Consider the following 15204-nt stretch of genomic DNA (forward strand, 5'->3'; position numbering starts at 1 on the left):
CCCCCTTGTGCCTGTACTGGTGCTGAAGGTGTTCCCAGGCGTTACTCTTGGTTTCCTGTGATGCGTAACAATGGAAACTTTGTTCTGCCAGCGGGGAAAATAGCTGCTGTCAAAAAGGTTTAGGCAACAGCAGAACATGCTCCCTAACTCCTGAGAAAAGCTGCAGGCAGTATCCATAATATTCCCGCAGGCAGAAGAGTTACAGTAGGAAATGTGTATTTACCTGAGAAGGGATTTTAACTTTTAACAGTGCATACATGAAGTTTACATGAAGTTTAAGTACTTTGCCGTCTGTTTGCTTCAGTCACCTCTGCTCCTCCCATAGACAGTGGTATTTTACCACAGAGTCCTAAGGTTGGAAAGAGTGTTTATGGCGTGCGTGTAGAAGTTAATCAGAGCTCTTGCTTCTAAACCAATTACAGATATTTTTTTCCTTCACTACAGTAGTCACTCGGGGGTCTGTTTTACAGGCAAGGTTACAAGCTCACCCCCGACCCAGGTCAGTTCACATTCCAAACAGATAAGCCAGATAAAAAGTTGGAGAAAAGCAACAGAAATAACTTCCAATATTGCAAGATGTTTCCACTGTCATCCTAAAATACCGATCTCTGTTTACCTATCTCTCCTTCCTCCAGCCTCAGCAATGAGAAGGAATCACCACTGCAACATTTCTGTTCCTTACAGGAGACCTCAAACTTCATCCCTTCACTTAGTGAAGGAGCAATACCACATTAAGAAATCACATTTCTCTTTGCAGGTGAAAGTCAAGTCTGAAGTCCTTGCAGTAAAGCTATCTCAAGAAATCAACTATGCAAAGAGCCTTTATTACGAACAACAGCTTATGTTAAGACTCAGTGAAAATCAAGAACAATTAGAGCTGGACTCTTGAACCATCTTCCTCACTGCCACAGTGAAGTGCCAGCGTCAGTCTGGAGCGGATGGTGTTCTGTAACTCAAGTTCCACATGGGAAGGAAATAAATACAATTTGAGTATTTAGCTAAATGGAATCCTTGTGCATAAGAAAGCAAGTGAGGTGAGCTTGCTTTCTGTCCTTCTTTCTTTTTCTAAGCGTTAGTTGTATAACAAAAATAGAGCTGAAATGTATTGGGGTCTGGGAGAAGCCCTGTATTTTGCTAACATGTACATATGTAAAAGTGTTTCCTGTAAATAAGAGAGTACAGACCAGGGTGTTGGTATAAATAGAAGTCTGTTTACTGTGTAAAGAAATTAAAGGAGCTATACTGAGTCTGCACTACCTGAACTAGCCATTCTCACTCTTTTTTTCCTTGAGAAAGCTGATTTTCACAGTGCAGGAATGTAGATAGACGTTTAAAGATAAAATAAAGTGAGGTGTTAATTGCAGCTGTTGGAGCACAGACCTCCTGTGGTTCGGAGCTTTAACACTGCCATGAGGATGCTCTGTTTGGGCGGGGTTGTTGGGAGATTTGTTGGTTTTTCTCCTTAAATCACTAGTACAGCACATAAACCTAGTGTTCACTGAAATTTACTCCTCCTCGTTTTTAACAAAAATAATTGCCTTTTGTTAAATATTGCAGTGAAGACTCAGTAATGCAGTTACATTTTCAAACTATTAGAAAACAAGAAGCTGTGTTCTGTTCTGAACACAGCACTCACGCCTAGCGAAGTCTGCACCCTGAAGCCTCTGCTTGCAGGTTGGTTTTAAAACAGTTCAACTAGGCAGCACTGATAAGTGAAATCTTGTACCGTCAGCTCCTCCCTTCACTCAGACTGAGTATGTGTAGAGCACTGGCTGCTTAGTGGGGAAGAAATTGTCTAATTGTCTTCCTTCTGCTAGGGGAAGGGGGAGAGGAAATCACAGCATCCTTTGTCATCATGACAACCTCTTCAAAATTAAACTTTTTGAAGCAATAAAAATGACGTGCTTTTTCAAATGTTGGATGTCAAATCGGTATTTGTCTCCTTGACTTTAACCAGGCTGAAGCCTGAGTGCACTCGCACCTTTATTCAGAGACTGGGACATCTCATTTTTGTGCTTGCTGCCTGGAGATAGTGCAGCAACCGTGCTGAACATCTTCACTACACAAGGTTCACCTGCGAATACACGGCCTTCCTATCACTGCTGAGGAATCTACATTCCAAAGGTGTTATCTTGTAAACCTCTGACTCAAAATAAGGAGCCCCTATAGCTTTACTTTCAACTTAGGTAACCTTTTATTATCCTTTCATAAAGGCATATAGGGATATTTTTAAACTGAAGGTTAGAATTAAACCAATTCTTGGCTCCTGTCAAGTGAAAGGCAGAGGATTATTATGGAAGGAGACAACGTGGTATCAGTGGATGTGTGCATGGCCTGTGACTGGAAATCAAAATCCATAAAGATCCGTACACAAATGAAACTGATTTAATGCATCACTTTTGTAGATCTCTCTGTATAATTTTGAAGTAAAACAGAATTCAACAAGTGCATTGGCTCACCAGTGCTTTAACACATTGGTCTTGTTGGACTCCCTCCTTCTGTCCCCTGGGAGATTCTGTAATACACAGATGTCTGGCTGCTAGGGACGGTAAGGAGATGGGGAGGGAAAATCAAAAGTAGTTCACAGCTCTGTGCTGAGAATTTACAGGAGAATGGCTTGAATACTTTGATTTTGTAACAATCATATGAGAAGCTGATGTCCAAACTCCTGCAAAGCAGTTTGACAGCACACTCTGTGAGTTCCCTCAACTCGGGCAGGCCCGGTAGATAACACATCCGAATTGTGTATTGTTTATTTCTTTCCAATGCTGCTTAACCTGCTCTGTTGATTGATGCTAATGATTAAACGGAATGGTGTTTAAACCTTTTAATAGTGTACCTGCTAGCCTAGATGCATCCAAGTGCCGCAGACCATAACTGGCCGAGGTTATTCTAGTACGTTACGATCCTGTCCCTGATACTGTGGCTCCTCTCACTCATCTACAGACAAGGCCAAGTTTTCTCTTAAGGGCACATACACGGTGCTGATTACAGGGAGTGATATACAGACATAGCTGAAAGAAGCATATTTACTCATCTAGCATTCCAAAACAAACTGAATCAGAATGCTGTTGTTTTAAGAGCGCAACTGATGTTATTTATTGCTGTAACCCAACTATTTTTATATACCAGAACTCTTACTGTGAACTTCCTATTGCTATTGGCACTGCTAACGTTATTACTCAGTGAATAAATATAACTTTCAGATTCCAGGAGCCATGCTCAGAAATAGTTTACAGGGGATGGGGAGAGTGCAAGTCTCCAGCTTTCACTCCAGTTCTTAAGAACTCAACCAGGAGTTGTGAGCAGACAGGACGAGATAACAGTTCCATTTACCATCATTCTGAAACATTCTTCAGCGACAGAGCCCGCTGCAGAGAGCGCGCTTGCCGCCCTTAGCCTGGATGCACTGGAGGAGCTGTGGTGGCTGCAGCGGTGAAAGCCAGGTTCAATCTTAACTTTTCAGAAGCTGGGGAGGGAAAAAATTCACTGATGAGAAACAGAAACTCTCTCCCTGCCTGCTGTCTTTAGCACACGGCCACTACAGTTCAGGAAAGACAGTGCTTTTCTGTGTCTCTTGGCTCAAGCTGTTCACCTCTAATAAGGATTAAATAACTCATCAACAGCGCAGATAGTATTCCAAAACCCTCTAGCCCACGCAGTGAAATGCTGAGGTAGAAATACCTGGCTTCAGACCCTTTGCTTTGATTTTAGCTCTGTTTGGCTGAGAACGGTGCCATTTGTTCTCTGCCTCCCCTCACCAACTTTGTTTTCGTGCTGCAGTTGCCACCGAAAAAATGTAAAATAAAGATTATTGACATAGGAATCATTTCACCATAATTGTGGCAAAGTGCAATAAATTGATTCCACCCACGTTTCAGGTGACTTTGCTTGCAAAACTACTACTGTGCAGGAACAAACAAGTGACTGCAGAGAGCAGGAATGACTGCTTCTCTAAGTTAGACTATGCCTCGAGTGGCAGCACAGCCTCAGGACTGCTCTGACATCCCATAATTCTTCAGGCAACACCTGGACAGACCCCTGGCATGCTGGTTTTGTCACTGCAGGTCAAACCCAGACTCGCACAGCATTGCTGTGGCCTGGACAATCGGATAATCTGTGTTTGAGATGATCTAATGTTCCAAAAGTCATTGAAGAGTGGCAAATCTAGAGACCGAGCTATTTGAACGTCGAAGTTCAAGCTATTAAAACTTCAAAAGCAGATCTTACAAAGTAAAATCCAGCCGGCTTTTTTAGGCATCTGGATGATCAGCAGGGCGATAAATGTGTCTGTGTTAGAGGAACACCTCGCAGTACGTGTCACCTACCCACACTGTGCAAGGCCACACTTAGGTCAAACAAAAACGTGGCTGTTCAGGTATTAATATAATTTTATATGGAAAAGAATGCATCCTAACAAATCTAACGCTTACCTAGCCCTGTGTGTCACTGCGGCAGGCTTGAGACTGAATTAGATAAGCGAGTTTTTATGTGCAAGATGTGCAATAGCACACAGATGGCCGCATCATTTTTCTACAGAAGCAATTCTGGACAAGCAGAACCACGAAACTCCTTTCTGTTCTGACCTAAATCGCAGCTATGGCTGTGGACTTCCATTTTGCTGCCCTGTCTCTGACAAAGCAATAGAAACGTGGAGAACTGCTAGTCTGGATCTTATTGTTTTAAGCTCTGTGATATGCTCATGGCTTACGGGAATGCGACAAAGCCACTAAGGAACCTTTTTGCAGAGGAAACGGCATTGCTGGTACTGCAAAAGCATAAAGATACAGGGAAGATGGGGATAACGTGGCTGCTAGAAGAGGCAAAGCCCACTGCACCCCCCAATAACACGATTTGTAACCAAAGGTAATGCAGCCCTCGGCTGGGAGCAGGATGTGGGATGAGCGGATAAGGTGTCCACTTGCTGCCTCGGGAAGGAGAGAAATTCATCTCTTCCTGAAGTCACACAAGAAACTGGAAGAAGGTTTGGTAACTTTTAGACTCTTTACTCAAATCAGGGCCTCAGTTTACTGTGGTGCGAGCAGGCTGGAAAAGGCATTGTGTTATAATAATTACTGGATCATAAACTATTCGGTTACCTACTGAAACAGCCAGTTATAAATAAAGTCTGGGCCGTGAAACGGGAACTACAAGATGAATTATGCCTGAGATGAGGTAAACAGAGTGCGAGATATCCTTCCTTCCTCCTGAACAGATTTCCAATAAATCAGCCACGCAGCACTTGCTATCGGAACAGCTGAAGCCGTGAATCCTGTTTACCAAAAAAAGTGCAGTGCTTACATTTTTGTGGAGAGACAGTAAGTGGCTAAATGGGCCACATCTCAAACCAGAAAAATAATCATAACGTCCCTGTGACAAAGAGGGGTTGATCTATTTGCTATCCTGCTTCCTAGATTGCGTGATGGTTTTCAGCATTTCTCCATTTTTCTCATCGGTGGAATACCTACTTTCTAGGATCCAGGCCAACTATATATGTTTAGCTTCTTTTTTTCTAACATAGCTTAGCACTGACCTGTTTCCTACAGTGCACGAACCGCTAGATGATGACTCCTCTAGGAATAACCTTGGGTGCTCTGCGTCTCTTCTAAGAACATGCCTCTCCTTGCTAATCACATTGATTTCTCATGTCATGCCTGGGTCTGAAAAAAACAGCTTTCGGGAGCATCAAGTTACCGGCTGCTGCAAAGTGAGAGGAAAAAAAAGCCAATAGTTGCTTGAAATCCAATTATACAACTTGGTTTCTAACAAAGAATAACACTGTGTGTGTGTACGTATTGTTTTTAACACACACACACATATCCCCCCCTGTAAAACTTAGGCCTGATAACAGATTCTTAATCAGCACATATTATGATGCTTAGTTTCATCAACTGTAGGGCGAGGACCAAACCACTTCCAATTCCCCACTTATGCTATCGGTTCAACTGTATCACAGTCTGTTCTTTATTGCAGCCCCCTGGTAGTTGGCTCAGCGCTCAGACAGCCTTGAAAACAGAATCAGGCCAACACAAAGCCGTCCGCCTTAATGCCATGAAGTTATCTAGCTGGGAAAATGGTTCACTAATAGAGGACGCGGCTCTATGCTCTATGCACTTCATAGGGTGGGTGGTACAGGATGTCCTCTCTGTATTCCATAGTGCTGTCTATTACCATAGGTTGTTTCAGACTGGCTTTTGGTTTTGTTCTACAATTGCTGCTCCGAGATGCTGTTTCTTTGGGTCCAAGCTGGGAACTAAATGCAAAGCTGGCAGTAGATATTGAGACTTTTCTCAGCAAAAACCACTCCAGATTAAACCCAGGGAGGGGGTGGAGTCGCCTTCCCTGGAGGTGTTTAAGGAACGGGTGGATGAAGTGCTGAGGGACATGGTTTAAGGGGTGTTAGGAATGGTTGGACTCGATGATCCAGTGGGTCCTTTCCAACCTGGTGATTCTGTGATTCAGTTGGACTGAACTGGGTTTTTCGTAGCTCTATCAGCAGATTTTTTTGAACTGTGTACGTAAGCCCACACGTTGCACAGACGTGAGAGAGTGTGGTGTGAACCATGTGAAAGGAGGCTTGTCCCAAACTAAAAGGGTTACTGATTAACCACTGACAAACACCGAGGAACAAAATATTTTCCTCACTGGGACTACAGCACTTTCTAGTCTAGAAATAACAATGATCTTGGAGTGAAATGACTTACACAAGAGCTGCTGCATGCCTGCTGCACTGGATCAATCTCTTTGTGGCCTGTGGGACAATTATGTTGCCTCAATGCAACCAGATTCCGGTGTCACAAGGCCTTTCTGTGGGTTTTTTTTAGTCTGTAGCTGACACAGTATTGCCCAAGCAATGATCCCAGCACAGAGAGTTCTCTCTTTGGCTACGAATAACCTTGCACCTCAGGCCAACTCTGGGCTGACTCAAAAGCAATGAAAGGCCAGGAGAGAAGTAAACAGCTTTCATCTGCATTTACAATTGAGATAAATGGATGGGTCACCCAAAGGACAAGGACTGTGTATAGCAGCCACAGAACAATTGTTTCTGTGCACTGAAAACGCCAGCAAAAAACATCCCTTAGATGCTGCAGCTGGAGAGAAATTTAACAAATAAAGAGAGGGATCTATGGCACCAAATGTCCCTCAACGCTCCAGACACAGCGACGGCCAAGCACTGGCTCTGACCCGGGAGGGTGACTCACGGTTCCGAGTGATTGTTGCCTCAAGACAAACAATCACAAGCAGCAGTGCCAACCACCTGCTATCGGAGTAATGATGCAGCAAAAACAACCGGGGGAAGCAAAGCACCATTCGCAGGAGCAGCCTCCCCCCAGCCTTACTTCTATTCCTCTCTTGTGAGACCTCACCTGGAGTATTGTGTCCAGTTCTGGAATGCTCAACATAAGAAGGAGATGGAGCTGTTGGAATGGGTCCAGAGGAGGCTACAAAGATGATCCAAGGGCTGGAGCACCTCCCATACGAGGACAGGCTGAGAGAGTTGGGGTTGTTCAGCCTGGAGAAGGCTCAGAGGAGACCTTATAGCGACCTTCCAGTACCTGAAGGGGCTACAGGAAAGCTGGAGAGGGGCTGTTCATAAAGGCTGTGGGGATGGGATGAGGGGGAATGGGTATAAACTGGAGAGGGGCAGATTTAGACTGGACTTCAGGAGGAATTTCTTCACCATGAGAGTGATGAGGCCCTGGCCCAGGTTGCCCAGGGAAGCTGTGGCTGCCCCATCCCTGGAGGTGTTCCAGGCCAGGTTGGATGGGCCTTGGGCAGCCTGAGCCAGTGGGAGGTGTCCCTGCCCACGGCAGGGGGGTTGGAATGAGATGATCTTTAAGGTCCCTTCCAACCCAAACTATTCTATGATTCTATGAGTCTAAGCCCCTCATGCAGCAACTGAAGTTCCATGGAGAGCACCACCAGTGATGTTTTACTTCTGCCTATGTGCAATTCTCGGCCTTCTGAATAATCCTTCATGTGCCAATATGTCATTCGGGATTTCTTTTAATGTCACAGTGTGGAGGGAATGGTATTGGAACTAAACATCCCAGAAATGTGAAGATGATCTTTAGCTCTCCTTCTGTGCCAGAATGCATCTTTATTTGTGATGTAATGACAGTTGCACTGTGAGTCTTCTCAGGATTGTGCAGAGACAGCATCCTTCCACCCCGAGCTAAGATGGGGTTATGGAGCGTACAAGAACACAATATTGTATATAAATGGATAAAACCATTCACTCTGACCTATCTCGGTATAAAGCTGATCTCCAATCATGCTTTTCACTTGCTGCCCATATCAGTTTCCTCTAATAATTCTTAAGGGCTTTTCTAATCTGTACCGGCCTCAGTATGACAATCTGAAATCCAATCGCCTTGTTAGTTATGTGGCAGGAGAATCTGTTTCTCACACTGCTCACTCTTATGTCTTGATGCTATTTACTGCTCATACACGTTTGCTTCACTGACACCAAATCCAACTGCTGATCCTACACCTTAAAATAATACTTTCAACCAAACCAATATCCACCTGGAGAAACTATCTGCGGATAAAATGTTATGAGCAAAAAAACCAGCTCCCAAGTTCATAATCACACTGAGACCGGACAGTGAGAGGAGGGTGACATTTATAAGTGGGTTGAAGAGTTAACTCCCAGCTTTGAGCTTCCTGATTTCGAATGCCAACTCCACACAACACACAGACCTTCACCCGTCCTTCTTTCTTTTTCTTTCTTTCTCTTTCTTTCTCTTTCTTTCTTTCTTTCTCTCTCTTTCTTCCTTCCTTCCTTCCTTCCTTCCTTCCTTCCTTCCTTCCTTCCTTCCTTCCTTCCTTCCTTCCTTCCTTTCTCTCTTTAGCTGCCTTTCCCCCCTCTCCTCCGAGCACACACCGGGGGGAAGCTGATGTGCAGAAGAACATGTATTAATATTTATGCACCAGAAACCTAGCATGCATTGCAAGACATACATGAATTCCCACAGCATCAGCAGTGCTGGATACGCTGAGCACTGGGAAAACAAACGTCCACTGTTAAAGCAGAGGTTACGTGCATTTTTAAGCTATTAACCACCCGTGACGGGCAGCTTCGCACTGCACGCGTGCCTGAGCTTTAGCTGTATGTTCACCCAAAGATGATGGTATTCCTGCAGGATCTATTTGTGGCTCATTCCTGTGGGAGTCTGAAATAACCCCCACAGCACAAGAATCCACTTTTGCACCTCGCACACGGGCACCGCTGTGGGGTTTCGTAGCAGGTTTCTGTGCATCTATCACACACAAACACTGAAATACAAGCAATTCATGACAGAAACCACGGCAAAGCCCAGTGCTTTTCAACACAGGAACAGCACCGGGCCCGCGCACTCCATAAGAGCACCTGGACTCTTTCTGGGCTGCATTCAGCCACCCTTCCAGCTACCAGCATTGACCAGATGGCAGTAAGGAAGAGTTTTCCACCCATCGGCAGGACAGCCTCTGCGCTTGCTCTTCCAGAGACAAGCAAAGAGAGGTATTAGTGGAGCTCTGGCTCCCAGTCAGAGAAGAAATGTTTCCCTTGGCTTGTGGAAGTTGCTCAGGCTGAGCGCGGCGAGAGGCTGAAGAAGCCAGCTTTCCATTCCCCGTTCCATTACTCTTTTTGATTGGCACTTTAATGAGGGCGCCAGGGGTCGACCCCCTGCCAGGGGGCCGGTTCATGCCCCGTTTATCTCACAGTCCATGTAAGACTAAAATAACACGCCAGGCTGAGTTTCACTGGCTTGTGATCCTACAGCCCACCGTGATGGATTGAGTGACTGCAGCAAGTTGGCAGCTAAAGTGTGTTGTAACAGTATCTTTCTGTCAGCACAACACAATGGATTTGCTGATTCCCGGGTTTTCCCAGTGTTCACCGTTACCATCGGCTCCGGATTTTCTAAAGTTCATTTTCCAGGGGGCTGCAAAGTGATAATAACATGGCAAAGGTTACGCCGAGCTCTTCTTCCCCTCAACTGCCCACTGCTGACAAAGTAGTGGCCGTGGTGCCATCGTTCCTGCGCTCACAGGAACAGCCATAAATTCACTCGCTTCTCCAGAAAGGAAGAATGGGCAGCAATAGTGCTCTTTTTGCTTGAGCTCATTTTGCTACTCCAGCACAGGCTGCGTAGGACTTTCCCCCCTCAACAGAGGACTTAATACAACCCAACACAAGAGAAGGTTGCTACCTAAAACAGTTCTCTCCAGAAAAGCCTAAAGTTTATGTGGAGGCACTCGCTGCACAAAGATGGCCAATAATTTACAGTCCTTGTCATCTCCTCACCTATTTGCGTGGCTTAGAACCACCAATATAACCCACAAGTGAGCTAGAAAATCCAGGAATCCCATGCAAGAGATGGATTATGCTTTAGGTGCCTTTCTTTTTAATAGAGCCTCATTACCTCCTTTATAGAAACCCCCAAACAACGGGGGCCTTTTCCTTTAAAAAACATATATTAGGAAGTGGACATTTTTTATTAGTCACCTCAAGAGGTCCTCTACGTCCTCTTATTGCGTAGGACCCTGTCTCCTTGCCCTGTTTCCTCAATATACTTTTCATTCTCCTCGCCACTCTCTGTGGAAGGAACAACTCGCCACAAATACATGGAGAACATTCTTACTTTCAGCTGTTGCCACATCTCAACCCTCCCAGCAAGGGCACACAACTACGCTCCACAACGTAAGTGGCTTTTCACTTCTCCTAGAAGGGTTTTTGACAGCACCAATTTCAACAAGCTAAGAGTTCTCCCACCCCCAAAGTCAGAATCACAGCCCCCCGGGTGGGTTATTAGTAAATAGGGAGGGTGAATACTGTTCTTTGCTTAGGGGAGAACAACTCCATAGATCTATAAGACTATGTCTACGGTTCTGTTTCTTTCAGGCTTTGCACGAGACAGTCTAAAAGCCAAAAATACCTCTAAAAAGGGCTTCAGAACTTCAGCTGCCCTAAATGTCAATGTGTTCTGAAATATTTCATTGCAGACGTTCAGAACTGATCCAGATCCACTGTTTTCCATCTCTGAGACTCTCGATCCATCTCACTCTGGGCAAAATGAAGCGTGTTCCTGCTAACAGAAGAAGTTATTAATTACTAAGTGAGAGAATGACCGAGGAAGGTAAAAGAAATGAGGCTACAGATGTGGAAGGGACTCAGAGAGGCAAGATTGAGGAAGAACGCGTAGCAATATGAAGACAGAATAACATGATGGAGAAGAGGGGCCAGGAAGAAAGGCTGCTTGAAGAAAATACACATGCCCTCAACAGCAGCCTAGCGTTTGCACTGACAATACGGATTTCAATGCTGGTGCTGGAGAAACAAGCCTCATGTGTTGAAGATTTTGATTTATGGAAGAGAATAAACAACATAACTAAGAACTGGAACAAGAGCAGCACATGGGGTCACTACTGGAGCAAGTCTTTGCTAGCACGCAACTTGTAAATAGCGCAATTCTTCGCAGAACTCCTCTAGAGAATGCAGTTTGTAGTTCTGCGCACCCCAACACCACAGCCTGCGGATAGATTACTCACCTAACTTTGAAGTAGCCACCTCAGCGCCTGCCAGAACCACTGCCAGGGCAGAGCCGAGCAGATGTGCTGTCAACGTGGTCTGAAGCTCTGCTGATGCTGCCAGTAGTCAATCTACCCTACCGATTCAATTCCAGCCCCTATCTGCCTACGCGAGTTGCTGCAGCCAAGCCTTAAATATCCCTGGGGAGAGCTGGATGCTCACACCTTAGCACAGCAACACAGAAGAGGGCAGGCTGAGCCCATAGCCAGAAAGCCTGGGAATTAGTGGGAAAAACGAGTGGGTGGGGGAGCTCAAGGGACCAGTGGGAGGATGCGGGAAATCAGTAACACTGATTTGAATAACTGGTAACAATGATTAGGTCTTTTTTTGGTATGAATCATCTCGCAGAGACTCATCTTTTAAATGATGTCACTCAAGGGGTAGTAAAAAATAGAGCAGAAGGAAAAAGGCTGCCCTGACACAAGGGTTTTAAGCCACAAGGTGAATGGCCAAACAGGTCTGGGAAACTTCACCGACACATCTGAAAGGGAATGACTTTTGTGGAGAACACAAACCCTAACTGAGAAATGGGCAAATTTGTCTTTAGGAAGATGATGACGCTCCTTAGAGCTCTGTGGAATCTGCTTAACCTGATGGAAGAGGAGTGGTCTTGCTTGTCTGGTGACCACTGAACTTGTCCTTTCCCATCCCCTCTCCAGAGGTGGGATTTGCATTTGGAACCGCAGACTGTAAAAGCGTCAGCCTGACCCATCCCAAGGGAACAGCACAAAACCAGAACAACAAAACAACAGCCCGAAACAATCGAACAGAAACAGTGAGTTTGAACAGAATCCCTTCTCGGCTCGGGCTCCCCAGGGGTACAGAAGTGCTCCTGTGACTGCTGGGGCAGGGACGGCAGAGAGCAGTGCTGCCTTGAGCAGCTTTCAACTACTTCTTTGATCTTTTTATACAACTGCCTGAGGAGGAAAAAACTGTTTCTTAAACAACTGGTAGCACCAGCAACTTGCAGGCTCAGGAACTGAAGGACAACCACATTACATTTCATATTCCCTGTGTACTCCCTCCTACACATCTTCTTCTAACATCTCCTCACTTTTCCCCACCAACAGAACCACGGGCCCTTTCTGTCTATGGAAACAATGAGCTTCTGCTTCCAAACGACAGTTGGTCCTCGTATGGAAAGGAAGATTACGTTCTCAGCCTCTGGAATGAGAGGTGTGAGCGCACTGAAGAAGGCAGCAGCAAGCTCTGCAAAAGGCACGGCCTTCCTGCCCCCCAGTTTTCCTGTGCCCGGGAGTGGCACCACCAGGACAGCTGAGTCCAACTGTCCTACTGCAACACAATCATAGAATCATAGAATGGTTTGGGTTGGAAGGGACCTTAAAGATCATCCAGTTCCAACCCCCCTGCCATGGGCAGGGACACCTCCCACTGGCTCAGGCTGCCCAAGGCCCATCCAACCTGGCCTTGAACACCTCCAGGGATGGGGCAGCCACAGCTTCCCTGGGCAACCTGAGCCAGGGCCTCACCACTCTTATGGTGAAGAAATTCTTCCTAATGTTCACTCTAAATCTGCCCCTCTCTCATTTATACCCGTACACATAAGATCAACCTGAAGGCACATCTGGACAATGCGGTCATGTTGGTCTGAGCTCCTGTACTTCCTCAGCACCCAGAGTTTGGGATACCAAGGAGATGTTGCCAATCTCTGTAGTCAATCATCTAATGTAAACTTGGCAGCACCCGGGGGCCTGTACATGACTGATGTGTACATGTTGTCCAAGGGGAACCTGACCTCCTTCCCAGACCCAAAACTGGGGTGTAATCATCATTCTGCACTGAGCAGAGCAGGAGGCAGAATGCGAACCATCCACTGCTCCAGGAAAGCTCTCGGCTTCCAGGAGGCAGAGATTCTCTCTAGGTTTACACATTACTCTTTCCATTTTAAGATGCAGAGCTCCCTGCATTTACCACCTGCGAGTGCGCTGCTGGTGGAAGTTCCTTCAGGGGGGTTTGCAAAGATCCCTGTTCTATGGAGTTTAGGCTCACACACAAAAATACAGGGCTTAACTCCAGGAAATACTGTGCGTTAGACAGCTTCTATTGGTTTCAGATCTTCCTTATCTACAACGAGTGAAAAGGGAAAAGGAGGACCAGAAGAGAACTCAAAGAGTCCAAATTTCAAGAGTTATTTTAGCCTAAGAATCAGGTTGAAGTGCTTTACCAGTTATTACTCTCCAACAAACCCGCAAAACAGAAAAATGATCCAAGAAAGCATACAAAACCCATCGGCCTCAGCACTACACTCTGATTGTGGTGGAGAAACTACTTAAAACCCAGTAACTTTAATTTGCTTGGAGCTTCCTGGGGAGAGGAGAGAGGGAGAGGAAGCAGCAGGGATTTAGGAATAAATTCAGCTCTTGGTTCCACACGACACCTCTGGAGCAAAGCCCGTTACACTGAGGTGGTGAGTAAGAGCCCAAGTACGCTATGCCAGTTATCAATAGGTATTACTAACCGAGAAAAAAAATTAAGCTTAATTGTTAGCATAATGCTGGTTTTAGAACATCTGTCAGCAATTATTTGTATTTACTCGCACTGCAATTGCAGAGGAAAAATCAGAGGAATATAAACACGAGAATTCACTGAATTCCCATCAGTCCTGTGTTTTCCCACGAAGAATCTCTAATCATCCCTGTTTCAATACTATCATTTGTTCTTTGCCCTCACCAGTGTGGAATTTCTTCCCGATGCTCTATAACCAGAAATTATTGGTCTTTGCTCTATGCCTGCAGTCAGTGGAATTAACTCCAGGGCTCTTAAGACAGCGAGAACTATGATATTTGTTGGACTCAAACCAGCAAATCAAGCCCTTTCGGCTCCTGCTCTTCCCTTGGCCGAGTTTTATCCTACAGCACAACAAGGAGGCAGCGAGAGGAAGGGTTGAGCTCTCCTTGAGCGGCGCTCCACCTGTGAGAGGAGGGTGACGAACAGGTTAGCTGGGTGAAAAGTTCACCGCAAGCTGAGCTGTCTGTTTCTCTTGCTTAATTTATCCGATATTTGGCTAACCTTGCTCTGAACCCAGCCCCCAAGACCCCCTTCCTCTCATCCCTCCCCAGCGGGTTCATGTCAGCCAAAGTCACCGCCCCTTATTCCCTTCTCCCTGACCCTGCGAGCGGAGGGGGGCTGGGACAGCGGGCCGAGCACACAGCCCCGCGCTGCAGAGATGATAACCGGTATTTCCACCCTACACTCCAAAGGGACTCATCCTCAGGCGCAAACAGGAAAGTTCCACCATCAGCAGCGTCGCTGATATCGTCTTCGAGCTTATCGGTTCTCCCAAGGCCGAGTGGCACCCGCCCCACTCCCTGCCACCCTTCCAAGGACGCGGCATTCCTAGAGTAGGCTATAAAGGACCCCTTATTAACCCCGTTCCACGGTTCCTACTACTCTCATGACCTCCAGGATAGCACTTAGCCCAGTATGTCTATTGACTCACCCCTGCAGCTCGAGATCCTCCAATGGAACACTGAAAATGTTTGGGGCAATCCTCATTTTCAGTACACAATGGGGGTGATGTGATTGAGAGCAGCCCTGCAGAGAAGGACTTGGGGTGCTGATTGAGGAGAAGCTCAACATGAGCCGGTAATGTGCACTCGCAGCCCAGA

At 46.0% G+C, this 15204-nt stretch overlaps 1 protein-coding gene and 1 long non-coding RNA gene across 6 annotated transcripts in view; one reads left to right on the plus strand and one right to left on the minus strand.

The window, feature by feature from the left end:
- The window catches only part of VPS13D (vacuolar protein sorting 13 homolog D), a 104734-nt gene extending 103515 nt beyond the window's left edge, over positions 1–1219 (plus strand). For all 4 annotated transcript variants that reach the window (XM_054085804.1, XM_054085807.1, XM_054085805.1 and 1 more), the window contains one exon: positions 758–1219. In XM_054085804.1, the coding sequence (XP_053941779.1) occupies positions 758–889 (132 nt within the window). In that variant the 3' untranslated portion in view covers positions 890–1219. The remainder of the gene's footprint in view (positions 1–757) is intronic.
- A 1375-nt stretch (positions 1220–2594) lies between these two features.
- On the minus strand, positions 2595–11724 carry LOC128854249 (uncharacterized). Of its 2 annotated transcripts, none has more exons than XR_008453236.1 (4): positions 11536–11724; positions 10923–11072; positions 5534–5700; positions 2595–3469 (listed from the first exon to the last, which is right to left on the minus strand). It is a non-coding gene; the product is annotated as an uncharacterized LOC128854249 (long non-coding RNA). The 2 variants fall into 2 exon arrangements; XR_008453235.1 differs by having other exon boundaries at positions 10923–11075.
- Between the last annotated feature and the right edge of the window lie 3480 nt (positions 11725–15204).

Source organism: Cuculus canorus, chromosome 21, assembly GCF_017976375.1.
Source record: "Cuculus canorus isolate bCucCan1 chromosome 21, bCucCan1.pri, whole genome shotgun sequence".
Lineage (NCBI taxonomy): Eukaryota > Metazoa > Chordata > Aves > Cuculiformes > Cuculidae > Cuculus > Cuculus canorus.